The 20456-nt window shown below is 39.9% G+C and overlaps 1 protein-coding gene across 5 annotated transcripts in view; it reads left to right on the forward strand.

Annotated features, from left to right (window-relative positions):
* The first annotated feature begins 8702 nt into the window (after positions 1 to 8702).
* Positions 8703 to 20456, forward strand: part of dgkza (diacylglycerol kinase, zeta a) — a 102970-nt gene continuing 91216 nt past the window's right edge. For 3 of the 5 annotated variants that reach the window (XM_031302376.2, XM_031302377.2, XM_031302378.2), the window contains exon 1: positions 12705 to 12791. Coding sequence is in view for 1 of the 5 variants with exons in the window: in XM_031302379.2 (XP_031158239.1) it covers positions 10053 to 10354 (302 nt within the window). In the remaining 4 variants the exon portion in view is untranslated. Of the gene's footprint in view, positions 10355 to 12703; positions 12792 to 20456 lie in introns of those variants that run through there. The other 2 variants (XM_031302379.2, XM_031302375.2) reach the window with 2 other exon arrangements.

A 20456-nucleotide genomic window follows, 5' to 3' on the forward strand; every position in this document is an offset into this window, starting at 1 on the left:
AGATTGGATGATATAGCGATTTAATTCGATTTAAATTTGGTAATGATGGTTGTATTATCGTATTGATGCAGCCACCACAGCAAAAACAAAAATAAAGAAAGAAAAGTTAAAAGTTAAGAACCTGTGCACGTCCCTGACTAAGAGTAATACTCTTGGTTTAATACATTAAAGTGGCTGTATGTAACTTTCAGTTTGTGTTGATTCTAGTGGCCCCTTTGGACAAAAACGGTGTTTTTACCACACCTGCTGTCGTAAAGGTCTTTTCTTTACGGTGCTGTATTGCCCACTGTATATTACTGAGTTAGCGTTACCGAGAGGTCATTTAGTCGCGATGAATGTTTTGCTTAAGTTACAGATGCATCGTTGCATTTCAAGTGTTGCATACGGTAACTTAGCCTACTTTGGATGTCTCGTGAGCTAAACCGGGTAACGTTATCACTGTCACTGTGTCACGAGCCAAAGCATTAAGAGATTGTTGTAGCAACCAACGTAATAATAACTTAGATTTACGGAGTAAAACGAAAACGTCCGTGCTAAATGGAAGGGGGACATAATTTGGCTACTGATGTACAAGCACATCGCGCACTGTAAAGTTATTTTATGAATTAGATATACATATTACATACCTGAAGGCCAATTCTGAGTCGCTTTTGAATCATTCACAATCCCGTAATTGTCTCCATCTGTTGAAAGCCTGACCGAGTGTGACTCAGGTTATCGTTATCTTTCACTTTCCTTTTCCCTTTTATCTTTTCATTTAATTTCCTTCTTTCCTGTGATGGTCCTGCCCCAGTATCAGCCATAACTACAACAGATAACTTCAAAAATAACCTTAAAATACAATTACGCCTATATAAAGACATCTGCTGCTTCCTTTTAACCTGGCTCTGCTGGCATACGTTAACACATGCTTTCCCGGTGTAACAAAGAAATCTGTGACCCATCAGAATGTTTTACTGTAGCGCCATGTACCTGCCACAAATCATTCTGTGACTTCGCGGGAAAAATCTGACCCGGGCAGATGCCTTACTAAAAACTATATAAAAATAGTGTTCTTCTCACTGGTCATTTAAGGCCATTTTATGAAAAATGACAGAACTTTAGAAACATTAAAAATAGAAACAGCGAAAATAGGTCAGCAGTGGGTGTTGGGAAATTAAAAAGATCTCTCTAAAGTGTGTGTCATGCTGTTGAGTGGCATTTTATTTGTCATGGAAATACTGAGTGGGTGCCGGATAAGAGGGAACAGTGATGACAGAAAGGAGAGGAGCAGGTGTGTGTGTGTGCATATTCATTAGTGCTAAGATGTGTTCTGTGTCTGTCAGAAGGACTGAAACCTTTATCACATGCTTTTATCCCCTCTCCTACATACAGTATATATATATATATATATATATATATATATATTTTTTTATATATAAAAATCAGGGTACAGTTAAGTCATGCTGACACCATAATAATAAAAATCCTGAAACAAAGTCTATTTTCAGTCAGTTAGATTCTGACATAGAAAGAATGAATATTCACATCCTCCACATGTATGGTTAGACCCTGTAATTTTATCCAATTCTTGTAAAATATCTGTAAAAAGGGAACATCCGATCACCGCCCTTTTCTTCATTTTCCAATATAATCAAATCAGACTCTGTGCTGTCCTAGGCTGTGAATCGTCGCTAAAAGCTCCACCAACTCGTGTCAAATGTTTCTGACATTAAACAGTACCTAAGCTTAACCATCTCTAACTCAATACCTAAACTAAGCAAATTCAGGGCAATGCACTGCACCATGCACTGGTCAATTTTGAGGTTGTGGGCCTATTGTGCTTCCGTAATAAAGCCCTAAAGAAACTCTATGTTAAAGTAGTTTATTTATGTTCTTTTTCTGTTATAACTGACTGTCAAACTGGATAATAAAAGAAAGTTCTGTGGCATTCATTGTTTGTGTTTGTTCACATTTCACAAAGAGTTTAACCTGAGCCAGACCGACAACAAAGATAGAAATCATATCACATCCATACAGATGGATAGTAGTTGTTAAAACATAATAAAATATATGACACACTGGTATTGGATCAGTACTCGGTATCGGCTGATACGCAAGTTCAAGTATCAGAATTGGTATCGGGAAGCAAAAAATGGTATCGGACCATCTCTACTAATTGGTAGCGCTCCACCTCCCGCACAAGTTCCGGCTCCTTCCCCCACAGAGAGGTGACATTCCACGTCCCCAGAGCCAGCCTCTGCTGCCCGGGTCTGGTTTGTTGAGGCCCCTGACCTTCACTGCCACCCGTGTGGCAGCGCACCCGACCCCAGTGGTTCCTCCCACAGTGGGTGGGCCCATGGGATGGAGAGGGAGGTGCCACGTTGCTTCTTCGGGCTGTGCCCGGCCAGGCTCCGTGGCAAACCCGGCCACCAGACGCTTGCTGACGAGCCTTCCATCTGGGCCTGGCTCCAAACGGGGGCCCCGGGCTTCCTCCGGGCAGGGCCACTCTACCTCTTCCTCGTTCACTCATAGGGTTTTTGAACCATTCTTTGTCTGGCCCCTCACCTGAGACCACTTTGTCATGGGAGACCCTACCAGGAGCACCAAGCTCCAGACAACACAGCCCTCAGGTTCATAGGGACACACAAACCTCTCCACCACGATAAGGTGATGGTTCCCGGAGAGGCAAGACAACATGACCTGTCATAAATATGTCTTAGCAGGCATAATTATCAAACTTAAAGAAACCATTTAGGTTTATGTGTTAACATTATATTAATACGTGGTTGGTTTTTACATTGGCTGTCAGGAGACCATTATATTTGTGTCATGAATATTTTTCCTTGACCTCAAGTAAAGTCAAACAATTTGGACTTGTCATAAACCATCTCAGTACTCGCATTAAAAGTGTCACGATTTACCGAATGACACTTGATGACAACTGTCATAAACATTCATTAAGACTCCTTCATGTTCATGACCGAGGTCATGTCATGGTTATGACGGTGTCAGGTCAGTCTTATGCACACCCCTTTAAATAAAGTAAATCAATTTTGATCCTGGCTTTATCCAATGTTCCCATTTCTGTTCTGGAAATCGATGCAAATAAGATAAATGTATAATTTGCTTATTTAAAAATAACATTTCAGGAAACTTGTAATACAAAAAATTATTTCCATATGTAAATAACTGGGGAAGTTTTATGGTAATTTATCTATTAGTTGTGTCTCCCTGTTCAACATCCTTGCTGCCTTATCTGCACAGACTAATCTTAATGTAACTAACTAGGAATTGTTTAAAATGGAAGCATTTTTGTTGTTGCAATTTTCTGCTTTTCATTTTTTTTAATAGAAAAGCAACTGCAGCTTTGGTCATTTTATGTTAAGAACCTGCAGGACTATTTCATTATTTTTGAACCCAATCTCGTGTCTCGTCTCGTGAGCTGGGTGTATCGTCACACCCATACCTCTCACTGTGTGTTTTTGCTTCATCAAAGTTAATTGGTACATTTGGTCACTTAAAAATGTTCAGTGCTATGCGAACCAAGCTAGCTAGCTACCGGTAGTGTTAGCTGGTAACTTATGGGAAAGTTTGCTGATTTTCTGTACTGCTGTATGTTACAGGCCTCAAGCATGAGTAACCTGTTAACAGATAAATATGCCAAGTCTGTTTTTAAGTCACACAGTACTGAATATTACCAACATGGTTGTAACCTGTTGCTGTAAAGCCTGGTTCACACGGCAGGATAATTAGGCCGATTTTAGCCCCGATTCACCCCTTCCGACAATCTTAAGGATGCTCCGATTATCGTAAAATAATCTGATCAGATATTCCTGCCGTGTGTGGTGTGTTAAGACTGCTCTCGTCTGCTCGGAAGGACGTCGGGACCGCTCCGATCTCAAATCGGGGATATCCAACATGTTGGATTGTTTTGGCCCGATTTCTCCTTGTGTGTGGTGTCCCCCCGGGGACAAACGAGCACGCAGCCCGTGGACTGTGGCGTGTAGCCAATCAGAAAGTGAGGTGACGAGGCGGCGAGGAAAGCACTGGGAAACAAAATCAAAACAGCCGGCGGCATGACGCACCAGAAAGTCCGGTGGACGTCGGAGATAAGTATAGCAAGTATAGTCCATGCTCGTGTTGTCTCCACTTGTCTGACCATCGCCTTTTCTTTTGATAACGGTTTTTCTCGGTTAAAAACAAACTACAAATTATCGCCACTGCATCCTCTTCGTCCGCCATGATTGTTTACTCTGAAGTCACATTTGATCTCGAGGGATTTTGCGAGATTTCACGTCTGACCTGGGAGTGCTCGGGAGTCAAATCGGTTCGTGTGTGATGTGTTGATTTTGCCGTGTGCTGCGCACCACACACTGTACAACCAAAACTGTTAGACCCGTGATTTTTTATCGCCGTGTGTGGGGTCTCTCAGGATTGGAAAATCGGCCGACAATTTTAAAATCGTCCCGTGTGAACCAGGCTTAAGCTGTAGTTAAGCATATTAACTTGCTTCTCCTTTCACCCTGTTTTGATTCAGGAAAAGAAGAGACGGGATAATTTAGTTGTGCTCGTTCAGCAGGCTGTCCTCTGTCTTTATTAACAGGATTTATAACTTTCTCTTTTCTTTTTCTCTCATTTTAACAAACTTCACATCTTATTCATATTAAACTTCTTATTCACAAATTTCACAAATTTACCATTCACATTGTAACACAAAAGGGTCATATTTTTAACCACTGAAATAACATAGTATATTCTATGAACTTACAAGTCTGTTTTTAAGTCACACAGTACTGAATATTACCAACATGGTTGTAACCTGTTGCTGTAAGCTGTAGTTAAGCATATTAACTTGTTTCTCCTTTCACCCTGCATAACACATTTATCAAACCTTAATAAACAATACATTTTTACAAATACACATTTATATTAACAATGTCAAGGAGTTGTGGTAAAAATAGCTGCCATGTTGTGACTTCGTTTAGCTACATTACGGGAGCTAGGGAAACTCTACCAGTGTACAGAAATTGCAAGTTTCTAACCCAAATCAAACACACATTTTCTACCTCAAACTTCCTCAGATAATGTTCCAAATGGTTTTATAGTGCTTCGAAACATATTTTGGTGCAGTAATACACACTTACTAACCTGTTTTGATTCAGGAAAAGAAGAGACGGGATAATTTAGTTGTGCTTGTTCAGCAGGCTGTCCTCTGACTGAAGGGCCGCTAGCCTCGACCATTGTTACAACTAACGCTCAACTAACGATACTCCCCCTTGTGGCGTAAGTGCATAATTACACTTGTAAAAGTATAAACTGAAAATAAATGTAAACCTGGTCTCTTTCACAGAAAAATACATATAATAAGATTTCAAACATAACAGTTGTGACCATACATTTGTGGGTGTCACACGTACATACAGATGAATGGCGGCAGTACCCGGAGGTCCGTGTTTACCCACCGGTCTATCTTCACTGGATGACTTTTTGTGACCTTTTGTCAAAAATTGTCACATCCGGTTGCAAAAAAAACAAGATGGTGATGCCTGTGTCGCCAAACACAAGGCTTTTTGGTTTTTTGAAAACTGATTTTTGCTTAGCCAGTGTCATCTATGCTTTCAGTGGCACTGCCCGAAGCTAAATGCTATGCGGATGTGTGGAGTTTGCCAGCGGGTAAATGTGGACCTCCGGGCACTGGCACAATTCATCTGCATGTACGGCAGTACACCGGAAATTGGCAAACTTTCTATTCTAAGTGGAAAGGATCCCTACAACTGTCGATCTTTTGTGAAAAATCGCTATCGCCAAACCCACCAGACTTCAAAACTATCAAAAGCCCATTTTTAGTGATGGTCCAATGAAGCTTTGCGAACCACTGTCTTTATTTTCTGAGCTCACTAGATGGCGCTTGTGCACTAATTGTTTGTACTAATTGTATCCCCTCCACCACCACCACCTTCTGGTCTGGGGGCCGCCCTCCACCCCTGGAGCCTGATGCAGGGGGCTCCGGGCCTGGTTAGACACTGTTATGGGCATTGGAAGAGGGCTAGGGGCTGTCCTCAACCCCTGGAGCATGATGGAGGGATGTATAGTCCTGTATAGTAACCTGTACTGTATCGTACTAGTAACAAATATTCCAGTAATTCCATACTTATGGCAACCCTGTTACTCGATACAGAATTTTGAAAAAAACTTAAGTACTCATAGACTGTCTGGTTGACTGCCTGCTAGGCAGCACCCTCATGTGGAGAAGTGTAATATTGAGACTGATCCGACTCCATAGGTACCAGACATGTCAGTTGTTCTTGAAATTGATAAAGACCATCTTATCATTCACGACTTGTCTCGTCATTTATCATCAAAACAGTAAACTGCGCAGGCACACACAATTCTGTCGATATCAAACAAGTTCTCATCATCGATGACACAGGAATCACATACAAAACGACTGCTTCTGAAATGTAACCACTAAGCACCTGGGGCCTCAATACAGAAAAATATCCTAAATGCTTGTCCTATCTTAACTTATCATAACTTTTCAAAGATAGGAAACATCCTATCTTCCTATCACAAAAGCAATTCCTAAACTCACGACTGTGTCCTGTCCTATCTCAGACATCCTATCTTATCTTAACTTATGAAATCCTAACTATAACTGTACATTTGATTCTTCAATTGGCACTCATCCTGGAATGCCCTTTATCTGTGTTTAGAATGCACACAAGGCTGTATCATTGATTAGAATGTAGGCTACTCTACATAGAGAAGCACTCTAGGGGGTCCACAGAGTTACTGCAAGAGGGCCACCAAATTAGTGTTAATTATTGAAATCATCTTAACATGAATCTAACATATTATTAGCAAATAATATTAGTGAAAAAACCCATTAATTATAGGCTTACTGGCCTATAGGTAAGGTAGTCTCTGAGGTAGCCACCCACAGATCCAGTTACATGTATTTCTAAGGAAAAAATACCAAGGTCCAGATACAAGATTAACATATACCTTTTAGGTTGATATGGTGAATTTGGTAGCAAACAGTTGCTTATTTATACATCCAGCAGTTACAGAGCATTAGTATTTACTTACATAAATGTCAGTTGTTACTTTCACATAAATCATACATTAGAAACTTGCAATGACTAATTAAACATCGCTGTCTGTGTGCTGACACAAGGATGTCTACCAACGAGTGCTAGCACCTATGCAGGAGAGAAAGACATTTTTAAAAGTCAAAGTGTGTTCAGGTCAGTGTGTACAGTAGCATCTAACTGAATCTCTGTGGTTTAAAGTTTAGCTTCTATATCGGCTTTATTTTATTTTTTCATGTTTGCTTGTAGGAGTTGTGTTAAATTACTGCTGATGAAGACAGAACACTTAATGATTTTGCCGCTTTGTAATAAAAATGAAATATTATAAAATTTATAGGAAATTAAACTGTTCCACCATTTCACAGCCCTTCCTTTAACCACTCAGGCTCGCCAGCTTACTCCAGTGCTAGTCTCGCATTGCCAGACCTTACTACACAGTGCTGCAGAGTGAGGTCTGGCCACTTCACACATACACTCCAGGATAGGACAACAAATTGACTGGGTTGATTGCATTTCTTTAAACCAATCACAATCGTCTTGGGCGGTGCTAAGCTCCGGATGCAGCGATGGTGCAAAATGTTCTCGGGAAGGAACTTTTGGTGGAACATTTGCACCCCATAAAAGAAAATGCCACACACAATATTGAATGAAGTTAACTGTTAACACAATACAGTAACGTGAGCTAATTAAATTTGTTGGAGACATGGTTAAACGTAATTTGCACTTACCACTATATCCCTGTGTATTTTTCCCCTCCAATCGGTCCCAAAACTTCCCAGTTAGATAGTAAATGCTGTAAACATATTTTTTTGTAAATCTTCACAATCATTACACGAAAGAACCAAGCAGGCCTGCCTTGTTACACGATCCAAATATTCTTCAAAACATGCCAATTTCAGCATGTAGCTTGCTAGCTCAAAGTTTGTTGTGGTTTCCCGAAACACACAGAGTTTTGCAAGGCGAGGGACATCCAGTGGGCGATTATACAGGAAATGAACTGTCGTCGTTTCAGACTACTCCAGTGCTGACAGCGCTGTGAAGATAGGTCTGGCAATGCAAGACTACTAAATAACAAAAGGAGAAGTTGTGACAATAGAGCAGGAATAGCTGTAGTTGTAATATCCTACATATTGGTGAATTCAGGGACGTTTTATGAAACTAACTCCAGACAGCCAGGGATAAGAGCAGGCAGGACCTAAAAAAAAACAGTGACACATCACCGACAGTATGACAATAACATCCAAAACACACAATTCACTTTAAGTGGTTTCTGTGACATGAGAAATACTTTGAATGAGTACGTAGTTCCACTTAAGACACAAACGCGTACACAATGCTATAAGAATGTAGCAAAATGTGGCCCAGACCACCTCCAAATGTGGTCTGTGTGACATTAATAAATGTTCAACATTGAAATGTGCATTTATAAAGAAGTGTGACTTGTTCAGACTGGTGTCAAATATTCACATACGTCACATTAAAGAAATAATGTAAACAGTGCAAGAAAAACCATGATCACAGCAGTTAGTCAGAAGTGAGCAGCAGTTAGTCAGTGAGAGATTTTCAGTCAGGCATGTGACAGGGCAGCTAACAGTGAGGCCCTGATTGTAGTTATTATACACTTCCTGGTTTTAGCCGGGCGGGTAGTAGAGGATCAGTGTGTGTTTATTAAGGCGTGAGTGTGTAGCAGTGTGCAACTCAGTTGTGTGGGCCTGTGTGTCAATGTGCGCCTCACATGGAGAGTAATTAAACTCAGCAAGACACTAAAGAAGAAGAGAGGGAGGAGAAAGAGTACGAGGAAAGGAAACAGTTTAAACTACTAAGAAGAAGAAGAAGAGGAGGAAGGCAGAGGAGTGAAAAGCTGAAGAACAAACAAAGAGGAGAGTGAACACTGACTGACAGTCACAGGAACACTGGACTTCTACTGCACTGATACTACTGTTGCTGACAGCACTACTGCAGAGTGGGAGACATGGAGAGGAATGCTGGAAAGGATTATGTCTCCCTCATTACTCAACTCTAATCTCTCTCTCTCTCTACACACACACACACACACACACACACACACACACACACACACCTACCTTGTATGTCTTGTAAAAGACCTTTGGCGTGTGGATTATTGACTTTGTAGCCTTTGCAGGGTAGCCATGTTTGAAGTCCTAGAGCACTTAAGTGTAGTAATAATTCATTGTCATAATATTACTGAGCGTAATAAGATTTGGAGTCTGAGTGTACTTCATAATACTACTTTTTAAAACTTAAAATTCTTCGGGTATAGTATTTTATGGACTGTAACTTTTAGACTGTAATTGCTTTACCCTTATACTAAAGTGTGTAGTGCTCTAGCTGTAGCTGGCAAAGAATACATTTGATTGAGCAGTTAAATTAGAATGCTCTGTGTAGTCCTTTGAGTATAGTACATATAGTAGGTTGAGTCCAGTGTCTGAGAAAAGTAATTGGAGTATAGCTTTTGGAACATAGTGCAGTCCTGTTAATATCACAGCTTCAGAGGAGTTTTTTTTTTTTTTAATGTAGTGATTTTAATATTGTACCCTGAGTTCTTTAAGCACAATATACACAGTCAGTCTTTGTCTCATGGTTATTGGTCATATTTTCTACTATGAAGCACCTGGGGTCTGAGAGCCTTTTCCAGTATCTAACCAGAGTAGGTGAGAGGATGGGGACTTCATCACATTTTTAAGGAAAATTGCATTTGCAGCTTTGTGGTTTCGTGGAAAGCCTTAAGAACCTGCTATCAGGAGGATTTTGCTACTCTACATGGAATTCTTTTAATATCCAAGAATTCATTGGGGAATATGTGGGATACTTAGAAAGGAACGTTTGGAGTTCTCCGTTGGGATTGCTTGGACTACACAGGCAGTATTCAGGATTAAAGTGATATAAGGACTTTTCTTTCCAAAAATACGGTACATTTAGCAAGAACTACCAATAATTACATGAGTTGTAGCTTATGTCATGGATTCTGACCTGGGAGCAGACACTCATCTGGGACATGGGGTTGGACTTGAGGCCTGTGGAGGTGCTCCTGAACAAAAAAGGGAAGAGCCAGAAAGAGAAGAAGAGGACTCACTAAATGTAAAAGGAGGTGATGGAGATTTCAGCTCTGCATCCTCTTCCTCTAATTCCTCTCTGCCCTCCTCCTCCTCCACCCTCCCTACATGCTTCTCCTCATCCCACCCAATTGGCGTGGAAGAAGAGAAGGAGATGCTGACTGGCTGCTCTAAGTCTTTCACTGGACTCAAGCTCTTCACCAGGAGGTAAGACAGTATTGGTGAAAAAGAATGAAAACAAGAACCTGAATATTAAATGGTTTCAAAAAGAATGTGGATAAATAATGGTGGTCTACCCTGCACCGGTGTAATACCTTGTATTGACCAGCAGGTAGCGCCATTGACTGAGACTCAGCCTCCTGACCTGATTAGACCGGATGTGAACAGATGTGTAGTACTTGCAAGTCCCATTAAGGCAGCTCAAAGCTGCAGTAACAGTATCCAAGCCTTATCTATGCACACACACCTTCACACCCTGCTGTGGACCCTCTGCACATAGCACATTTCTAGTAAAACAAACTCAAGTATAGACCATCACACAACCCTAGATCTACATACATTAGATAACACACCCGTTTGATAAGGCCTGCTGTGCAATTAAAGGTTTAGTTCAAACATTTGGGAATAAAACCATTTTTTTCCCGCAGTGCATTTAGTTCCTGCGAGTCGGAGTAGGATCCGGATTATATTTGTGTGTGTTTTTGTGTGTATGTGTGTATAACCTTGCCAGTGGGTCACTTGTCATCATGTGGAGAGGGGACATGATTCCCACGGCAACAGGGGCCGCAGTTGTCATGCCAACAGTTACGATGACCGTCGTGCATCGAACTTGGCTACACACTCAAGCTTGAGATCATGGTGCAACACTAGAGGCTAAATTGGTTTGTCTGGTGCCTCTTTAGAAGGCAGGAGATATTTGCGCATGCATTTGTTGCATTTGTTGTATATCCTTGATATTGTGAAACTGTTTGACTTTGTGTATCAGAAGAGGTTCATGGGCATTATTGATTTAGTAGTATTTATCAACTTATCCTAATTAATCATTATCATAGGGCTGAAATATTTGAGGAAAATAAGTGCAGTTCTTCCGACCAATATTGTGATTACAATTTAAAAGAATGAACTTCAGGCCTGTGGTATTATAACAAGATAAGATTGTTTCACATGTTAAGTTTGTATCATGATTTTTTTCCCTTAAAATAATCAGGTACAATTATTCATTTCCTTGTTGTCCTATCCGGGACAATCTTGGCGAATGTTTCTGTCGAAAAACTGATAAATTATCACAGTATCACATATCTCACATTTAAAGTTTTACATTAGTGGTGTTCTTAAAAAAATACAGTACCTAATGTCATTTATTTTTACCTTCAAAGCTTCTGTTGAGATTTCCGAATGCAGTTTCAGACGTCTGTTGTCATATTTTACAACATCGTAGCATAAAAAAAAAAAAAACATCCTTGAACAAAATCCTTGATTTGAATAAAGTGATTCATCGGATTAAATAATATCTTTTTTTTTAATAATTCAACTTGTCAGTTTCGTCAACGTAAGTACATGTAGGCAGCAGGCTAATCCAATAAGGATAAAGTAATGATGAAATAATAATTGCGCCCTTAGGCTTATAGCAGCATTAAGCAACGACAGAAACATCGGTCTGGAATTATTATTACCGGTTGCGTTGGCGACACTGGTATCACCGTGTGTGTGTGTGTGTGTGTGTGTGTGTGTGTGTGTGTGTGTGTGATCATGGCAAACTACCATAGAGATTTGAGTGCTTTGCCAGGTGTTTATATGTCTGTCTCTGTCTGCAGATTTTGTCAACACGGTAGCGAGACAACCATCATGCACAATCGTGGAAAAAGGGGCCCCACACTTTACGCCCTTAGCCTGATTTGGTGTATATATATATATATATATATATATATATATATATATATATATATATATATATATATATATAAAATTTAACCAAAAAACTCATTGGTCAGACCTGGCCAAGAAGGCAGCATAAACATTGTTACAACAATACACACAAACAATGCAAACAGACAAATTTAACAGCCACACACTAAACATGAGTGAGCACAGCATGCTGTTAAAATGCAATATAAGAAAACAGTTATTATGCATAAATAGGTCAAATTTTTTACTATTTCAGCGCTATCGTGATCCTTTGAAATCCATAATTCACACCTTTAATTTATGTAATTCAATCTTGAATTCCTTATAAACAGTGTGCTGTAGAACGGGGGATGTAACTCACAGTAATTCTTACTTTGGTCTTTCTCAGACCGTTTTTCTGTTTCCTCTTTCTCTCAGTGCACTTGATGTTTGAGTCTGTGTGAACATTCGTCAGACAGCGTTTCACTTAGCTTGACAAGGAAGTACACAGGAAGTTATTTTAGTCCTATTCCAGGCTCTCTCTCTCTCTTTCTCTCTCTCACTGCACCACGCCCACTCTCTTTCTCTCTTCCTCCCACCACACTGGCGGGTGTCTCTCACCCCTCCCTCTCTCTTTCTCTCTCTCTCTGCTCCACCTTAGCAGTCACTGTACACCACAGTTCAGTGTGAGCTCAGCAGATAGATAGATGAGAAAGCGGAGTGCAAGCATGGATGGATAATTTTCTCCTTTTTTTATCAGGTTTGCTCCAAATTTATTCTTTTTTTTATTTTTTATAATATTTATCAGGATACAGAATATTGCATGAGCTTCAGCTAACATTCTCAAAATGTTAAATTAACAAGGTAGAAATTACTTTTTTGGTTGTCATGCTGAAAACTAAAATCAACCGTTTCATCAACAGCTCAGTGAACTAATGTAATGCTCTGTGATGTCGATCAGGTTGTTAGTGGGCTGATGCAGTGCTGTGTGTTCTTCCTAGTTCTCAGTCAACTCAGACAAAAAGGAAAGAGGCATACATACGGATCAAAATTAATCTGGCCGACAACAAGGTCATACTACCTCAGTGTTTCCAACCAATTTTAGGTTTTAACTATATTGGTTGACTCCATTGTGGGAAGAGGATGATTTCTGTCACAGAAGGCCTTTGGAAGATTCTTAGTACTGTCTTAAACAAAGTCACTTGTCCTTTATCGAAAATGCAAATTCAAAATGCATTACTGTTTCTCAATGAAACAATATCTGCTAACATTTTAACGTACTTGAAAAGCAGAGTCTGTGAACTGTCACGTCACAGCAAGAGGGTTTGAACCTGGCGGCAGGCTTGGCCCTTCTGAGTTAAGTTTGCATGTTCTCCCTGTGTCATTGTGGGTTTTCTCAGGGTCCTCCGCCGTCCTACCACAACCCAAAGACATGCAGGTTAATTGTTGACTCTCAATTGCCAGGTGTGAATGTGAAGCTGAAAACGTAATTGAATTGTTTGTATTCAATATGGTGGTAGCTCAGTGGTGTGTTTAGCATAGCATACACACTAGCATAGCCCAAAGATTAACCTACCTCTGACAAATATGTGTTCTAACAACTCCAAATGGCCTTATTTACATGTTGTGTGTGTGTGTGTGTTAGTGTGTATTTAACGTGTTAAATTCAAAAAAAGATAAGCAGAAAGAGAGACATTGTGGTTTAAGGAGCATTTAGCTAACATACCATAGGCGTCTATGTTGTTAACTTTCTTAACCGCAAACAAAAACCAAGCTATTCTTGGACATATTGGTGGGTACATTGCTAACTAACAAGATGCAATATGGTGGCTTTAATCAATATTTTCATAAAAACATTGGATGGCGTAATGTGAAATTTGTCTATCGTAGTAATGATCGCTCAGGACATTATCACCAGACTTTCAGCTCATTGTTTTGGGTTTCTTGCTTGCAACTATACCGTTTTGGTTCAGTCTTACCGTTCTTATAGTGCTGCTTCCAGCAGCAGGCAGCTGTAAAACCCACGGTACACAAGCTGTCCAGCCCTCCAAACTGCAGACAGACACAGTTAGAGACCAGCTGGTGAACATAGTGGAGCATGTAGAAGCTAAAGAGACAGAGATATGTTTGTGAGCTTAGTGGAGAGCTTAGTGGAGACCTTAGTGTTACTCCGTATTTGCTGGATGTGTAAATAGGAAACTTTATGCTCACAGGTTTGCCATTATCAACTTGAGATGTGATGATCTGTCAGTGTTGTGTTTATAACTGGTTTTTGCTGCTCACAAGAGGCCAGAGAATCGGATATAAAGCAAGTTTAACAACAACATTTCCCCCCGTTTCCAGTCTTTCTGCTAAGCTAGGCTAAATATGACAGACCTGTCTATGTGCTGGATGCACTGAAATGAAACATTTATTTTCTCATCCAACTCCTGTTAAGACAGTGAGTAATCACTGCATTGATCTATTTTTTCATTTCATATTATTTCATGCCTACTTTACATTAAAACAAACGATTATGTGTAATGTGAGAGGGGTGGTTTTTAGTGTTCTCTATACACTTGTTTTGGGCAGGGCCTAAGACAAGCAAATTACAAGGAACAGCTGATTACTTAGTTTAAGAAGCTTTTCAAACTGTTTTCTTGACTTAGTTTTTTATGGATTGCGCTCATATATTGTCACTGTAAGAGTAGAATCATCAAGTAAATGAATGTAAAATTGTAGAGGTAGATTCAAAAGCAAGACAGCAGAGGTGACCCCGAATAGTCAAATATTCGATGCTTCGATCGAAGGGGCGCGATTTGACGCAGAGGCTCAATGTCGGATTTTACATTAACTACCTGTTTTCTCCCAATAAGTTAATATACAGCATAGTATGCTATATATATCAACATATAATGCTATACATAAAAATGTGCAAAGAAAGAAGCTTTTAATACATCTTTTTAAAGTGCGTGAATAAATCCAACCGCCCATGACAGATCCTTGATCCGTGACTGATGGAGGAGCATCTTGGTGGCAGGGATTTAAACCTTTTTAACTGAAAATGTCTGGGAAAAGAAAATCTAAAGTGTGGATGCACTTTGAAATAGTAAAAGAGTAAGATGCTAGTTTTGTGCCACCGCCCGATACAGCTTAGCCGTGATCCAGCGTGCCAGCTGCTGACTGCATAAGTGATATGCGAGTGCTCGCTCCAAACCTCTTTCAATTAATCTTCTACACCCCTGCAACACTTGTACAATAACAAGCTACTCTTTTAATGTCTGTGTCCTAATAGGTTGTATGTTTTCATACAAAAGGTGCTTTACCTTTACCTTATCACAGCTGACTATTTCATTACTGTATTTCATCACGCGATTTGATGATCGGTCTACGATGGGCAAGACTTAGAATCTGATTCGACCATGTAAATTCTTAGTCGGGGTAGTCTAAATCCCCGACGTTCCACTTACAGGATTGCTCTGGTGCCGCAGGAAATTCCGCCGGATGCATGTATTTTCGCCGATGTCTGTTTCCTTCCGCTTTCTTTGTGTTGGAATTTTAAACTCCGCAGATGGCACGCGCCCTACGAGCACGCACGGATACATTTATGCTCAACACATTGTTCGTTGCAGTACTCTCCGAAACACCAGAGGGCGTACAGACAAAATAATCTGTGAATGAGCAAGAAGTAGTAGAGAAGAAGAAACCGGAATTTAGGAAAGCAGGCTGCCTGGCAACACTAGTAAACCCATCTATGTTAAAACACTGACGTACCGCGAAACTTTACATTTACAGTGAGGAAAATAAGTATTTGAACACCCTGCTATTTTGCAAGTTCTCCCACTTAGAAATCATGGAGGGGTCTGAAATTGTCATCGTAGGTAGATGTCCACTGTGAGAGACAATCTAAAAAAAAAAATACAGCTACAAATATAGGGAATTTAGATCATGGTCTTGATAAAGATCTGACATGAGAGCTGACATGAAGTAGCAAGCCTGCTGGTTTGTGGTTTTGCTGATAAACTTTTATGTTAGACGCACTCTTTCCATGCATTATGAGAAATGATTGTGTGGCCCACTGCATACGCTCCAAAAGACTTTACACTGAGATGACATCACAAACATAAAAATAGCCTTTCTGGGCTCTAGGAAGGTTTTGCAAATAATTAACCATTCATGGTTTCAATATTCATGATGAGTGTTGACATTGTGGCATTTGAGATATCCTGTCAACAGTTTTACAGGTGTCTCTTTCATAATGCAGCATTGGATTTTTAGTTCCATTACCGCATTTGGCAAATGGCAGCAAGGCTGACTATTCACTGCACTCTATCCAGCAGTATGAATCCATCTACCATGTGTCAGCCAAACTACGGAACCACAGGGGTTGTTGAAAATCACTTTGGGAAACACAATCACTGCAATAGTAGAAGAAGCAGGTTGAGGCAAACATCACATTGCATCAGTGGAAATTAGAATACGTAAGATGCAGTTTGTGAGGGATGGGTTTGTAAAGGCAGTGTGACATAAATTATATACTGTATACATCTTCCCTCACAATAAAGCACATCAGAGCCTTGTAGAAGTGTACGGAAAGAAAAGCTAGCTCTCATTGCATTGCTACAGCCGGCTAGAAGGTTGGTCTCTCTGTGGAAAACCACATTGCTCTTTATGTGTGTGTATTTGCATAGCATTCCACGATTCTTCATGTAAATATTTAACCCAACAGCACAGAGCTCTGGATAGCCTCACACACACTGACAAAACGTCTCTATTCTTTCACCCAGGCAGTCTATCTGAGCTGGTTTCTCATTAAACAGAGGCGTTATGCTCGTTTGTACCTAAGAACTAGCCAGACATTGCCAGACCAAATAAATAAATTAGTCTGGACCATCTCGGTTCATTTTCAATTTCTAAGGGCCGTTATCCACAGCTGTAGACCAAAATCCTTCTCTACGTAATTAGATAGACCTACAACCAACCAACGAAACGTGACGTAGCGCTGAGAGATAGACAAATGTAAACAGTTTGCAGCATGCATCAATATATTTGTGACATGTCCCATCAGAATTTAAAAATAGTACTTGAACAGAAAATTCCACATCATCTGCAACAATCTTGGTTGTTTTTGAAAATGCCTCATTGCCCTGCTCCTTTTAACTAAGCTAGGTTTATGCTCGCCGTAGTGTCGCTGACACGAGGGTGCATGAGCTATTAGGGGTGGTACAGTTCATGAAAAAACATCCGAACCGCTCGGTATTGTGCAACATGCATTCAATATGCTAATTTTAGTTATATATCATATGCTGAAGTATATTTCTGGAGTGTTAAAGATTAAAAGAAAAAATAACAAGAACCAGACAGAACCGAAAACCGTGACCCTAAAACTGTGATACGAACCGAACCGTGGATTTTGTGAACCATACCACCCCTATGAGCTATATATATATATATTATGTCATCTGTATATTGCATAAAGTGCGAAGTTGCCAATCATCATCTGAAACATGCTCCATGTGAGAAAAATGGTTGTGATTGGCCCAGCCAGGATGTGACCCATTGGAAATCTGTCTGAACGGGAGGGGGGGACCAGACCTATCTGCCCTATGCAAATTAATTAAACAACTTCATTAACCATTAGTTGTATCTGTTGACCTAACTAGATGGCCCTATTGGTGTAAAGAAAAAGGCTCAAGGATTGGCAAATCAGTGAGATTTCAACCTTTTGTTTAACAGAGAGTGTCTTAGTGGGCTTAGAAAATAAGGGAAATGGTTCATAAAGCTTAATTTGGCCATCACTAGCTAACAGAATTTTGCCAGATAGTATTATTATATCTAAAAGTTTGTTTGTGTATTGATAAAGGGATTGGTTGTCTGCTAGTCTGTGTGATGTTGCTTGCTCTGGTCTAACACCTTTGGTCCAATTGGAGCAATACATCTTGACAACTTCAGGCCAACTTTGCATGACGGATGGTTCTTAATGTTCTTTGGTCTGATGGTGGTGCTAGAGGAAAGGACTTTCCTCACCAGAAAAAAAAAGCATTGGCCATCTATTCAAATACTTCAAATGCGCTTCACTTTCAGTATGTCCTATCCTGAGAAATGAAGGCTATCCAGCAAATAATTACTTATTTAACCTGGTCCTGAGGATGGTTGGGCGAACAGTCTCGTCGATTTTTTTTTTTTTTTTTAAGATTTTCTTTTGGGGCTTTTTTCTTTATTAGATAGTATTGACAGATAGGAAAGGGGGAAGGGAGAGGGGTTGACATGCAGTAAAGGGCTGCAGGTTGGATTCGAACCCGGGCCACTGCAAAGGACTCAGCCTACATGCGGCACACGCTCTACCGAGTGAGCAAGAGGTCGCCCCACTAATAGTCAAGGTTGACGTTTTTAACCATGAAGGCCATCTTTTCCTTTTTTTTGACCAAGTATTTTTACAACCTTAACCGGACCAAAGCCGTTGGGGTGGCAAATCAAAAAACCTTGTTGGAACTGTCACACTGATTGATTTGGAAGGTACTAACAGAACACTCATGTTCTTGTCAATCAATCTTCCCTATAACTAACACTTTGCTACATGTCAAGGTACATCTAAACACTTCTATGTGTGTAGAGGGCATGGGCAAAGAAGATATTTTGTGGTTTAATTTTGTCCACTTGTACACAAGAATATTAAAATAATAACCAGACTTAATTAAAATGAGGCTTCTATTTTGGAGCGTCATTCTCAAGAATGAGTGCGTTTACATGTACATTAATAACACGTTTATGATCAGGTTTTTGGAGTATCCCGTTAATGTGTTTGAGCATATAAACACCATATCCCCTTTTTTAGAAACTCGTACAAGCCCTTATCATGTTTATGAGAATATGTTAGCTGGAGTTCCCCAAAAGCAACCGGGATACTGTTGCATGTAGCATTTAAACTCATGCTGGACGTGTTAGGTTTAGCTGAACCTTCAATGTAGACAAATACATGTATATTGTGAGCGCCGTATACACATGCTTAACCCAAATTCCTTAACACAGACAGAATGTGTTATGTGTTTAATTCCTCCATGACTTTGGCAGCGTGAGACAGCACTGTGTTATCATACAGCTGTTACGTCTCCCGTCAACTATGGAGACACAGAGTTGAAGCACTACTCTGCCAGGACACGTTATAAGGTTATGTTGGGCACTGACCTGAATGAGAACTGGGTACTACTGTCTCAACTTGCATAGCATGAGTTCGTAAGCTGGAAATTCCACCACAGTAATCAGTAACTGAGTAACTAGTACTTATCATTTACATGGGGAATATGAATAACCCGATTTCTCTGTGCTTATGTAAGGTAATGAGATAAAAAATTAAGCAGGGCCTTAGACAATTACTCTTACATACTATACTTTTAAGTATATATATGTATGTATGTATGTATGTATGTATGTAATAAGTAACTAAATGAGTGAAATAACTATTAAATAAATTGTGGAATCCTGAAAGGCACCGTACACTTCTGTTTGATTCAGCCTTGCTTCATCCCTGGCTGTATGATTTCAAACATCATACTGCTCTGTCTTTAAAAGGAGTCCTGTTCTCTTCAAAAGAAAGTCTCCATTTCTGGGTACAAGAGACAGGAAGATGTTTTCCTGCCTTTGTATACAGATAGAAATATCTCTACGTTTTATCTCTCAATTCAGCCAGACAAAGAGCGCTACGTCGTGTTTACATGCAAATATGAACTTAGGTGGGTAATGTTTTATCGAGTACTACTCTAATCTCATCGCTCCCTCATTCTCCCCCGTTATGGTGAGGGATTATCATTGTAAAAGGCAGCTTTTACATCTCTCACATACACACACACACACACACACACACACACACACACACACACACACACACACACACACACACACACACACAGGCAAAGGGAAGAAGAGGGTTAGATAGGGAAGGATCTGAGAAAATTCTTTACACTGTAAAGGACATGTAAAGAAATTACATGTTGCTTGACTTATACAAGTTCTTTTTAAAACCAACATCGATATTTTAGAGTTTATGGAAATCTGATAATTATAGTATTTATGATAATGGTAGTATCAGCCTAATAGTCATTTTTAGCATTGACATTTTCTATATGTATCACTGAAAATTGGTTATTAAAAGATTGTGTCTCAGATACAGTATATAGGCCTACATGTAGTGAGCAGGACATTTCAGAGTGTAAAAATGAACTTGCTTTCTGCTGGACAAACTGGAGATCCTTAATCATATTGTTGACATTCCTGCTCTGCCACTTATTATAACTTATCAGACAACGTATTGGCCAATACAAGATATAACTGCAAAAGCTAATATTAGCCAATATATCAGCTCCGATGAGTTCTAAGACAAATATTCTTGTAGCCTGCTTTACTACTGTCTAAAAAAACTGCTTCCTGCTTTATGTCAAATAATAACAGA

The sequence above is a fragment of the Sander lucioperca genome, chromosome 24 (genome assembly GCF_008315115.2).
Source record: "Sander lucioperca isolate FBNREF2018 chromosome 24, SLUC_FBN_1.2, whole genome shotgun sequence".
Lineage (NCBI taxonomy): Eukaryota > Metazoa > Chordata > Actinopteri > Perciformes > Percidae > Sander > Sander lucioperca.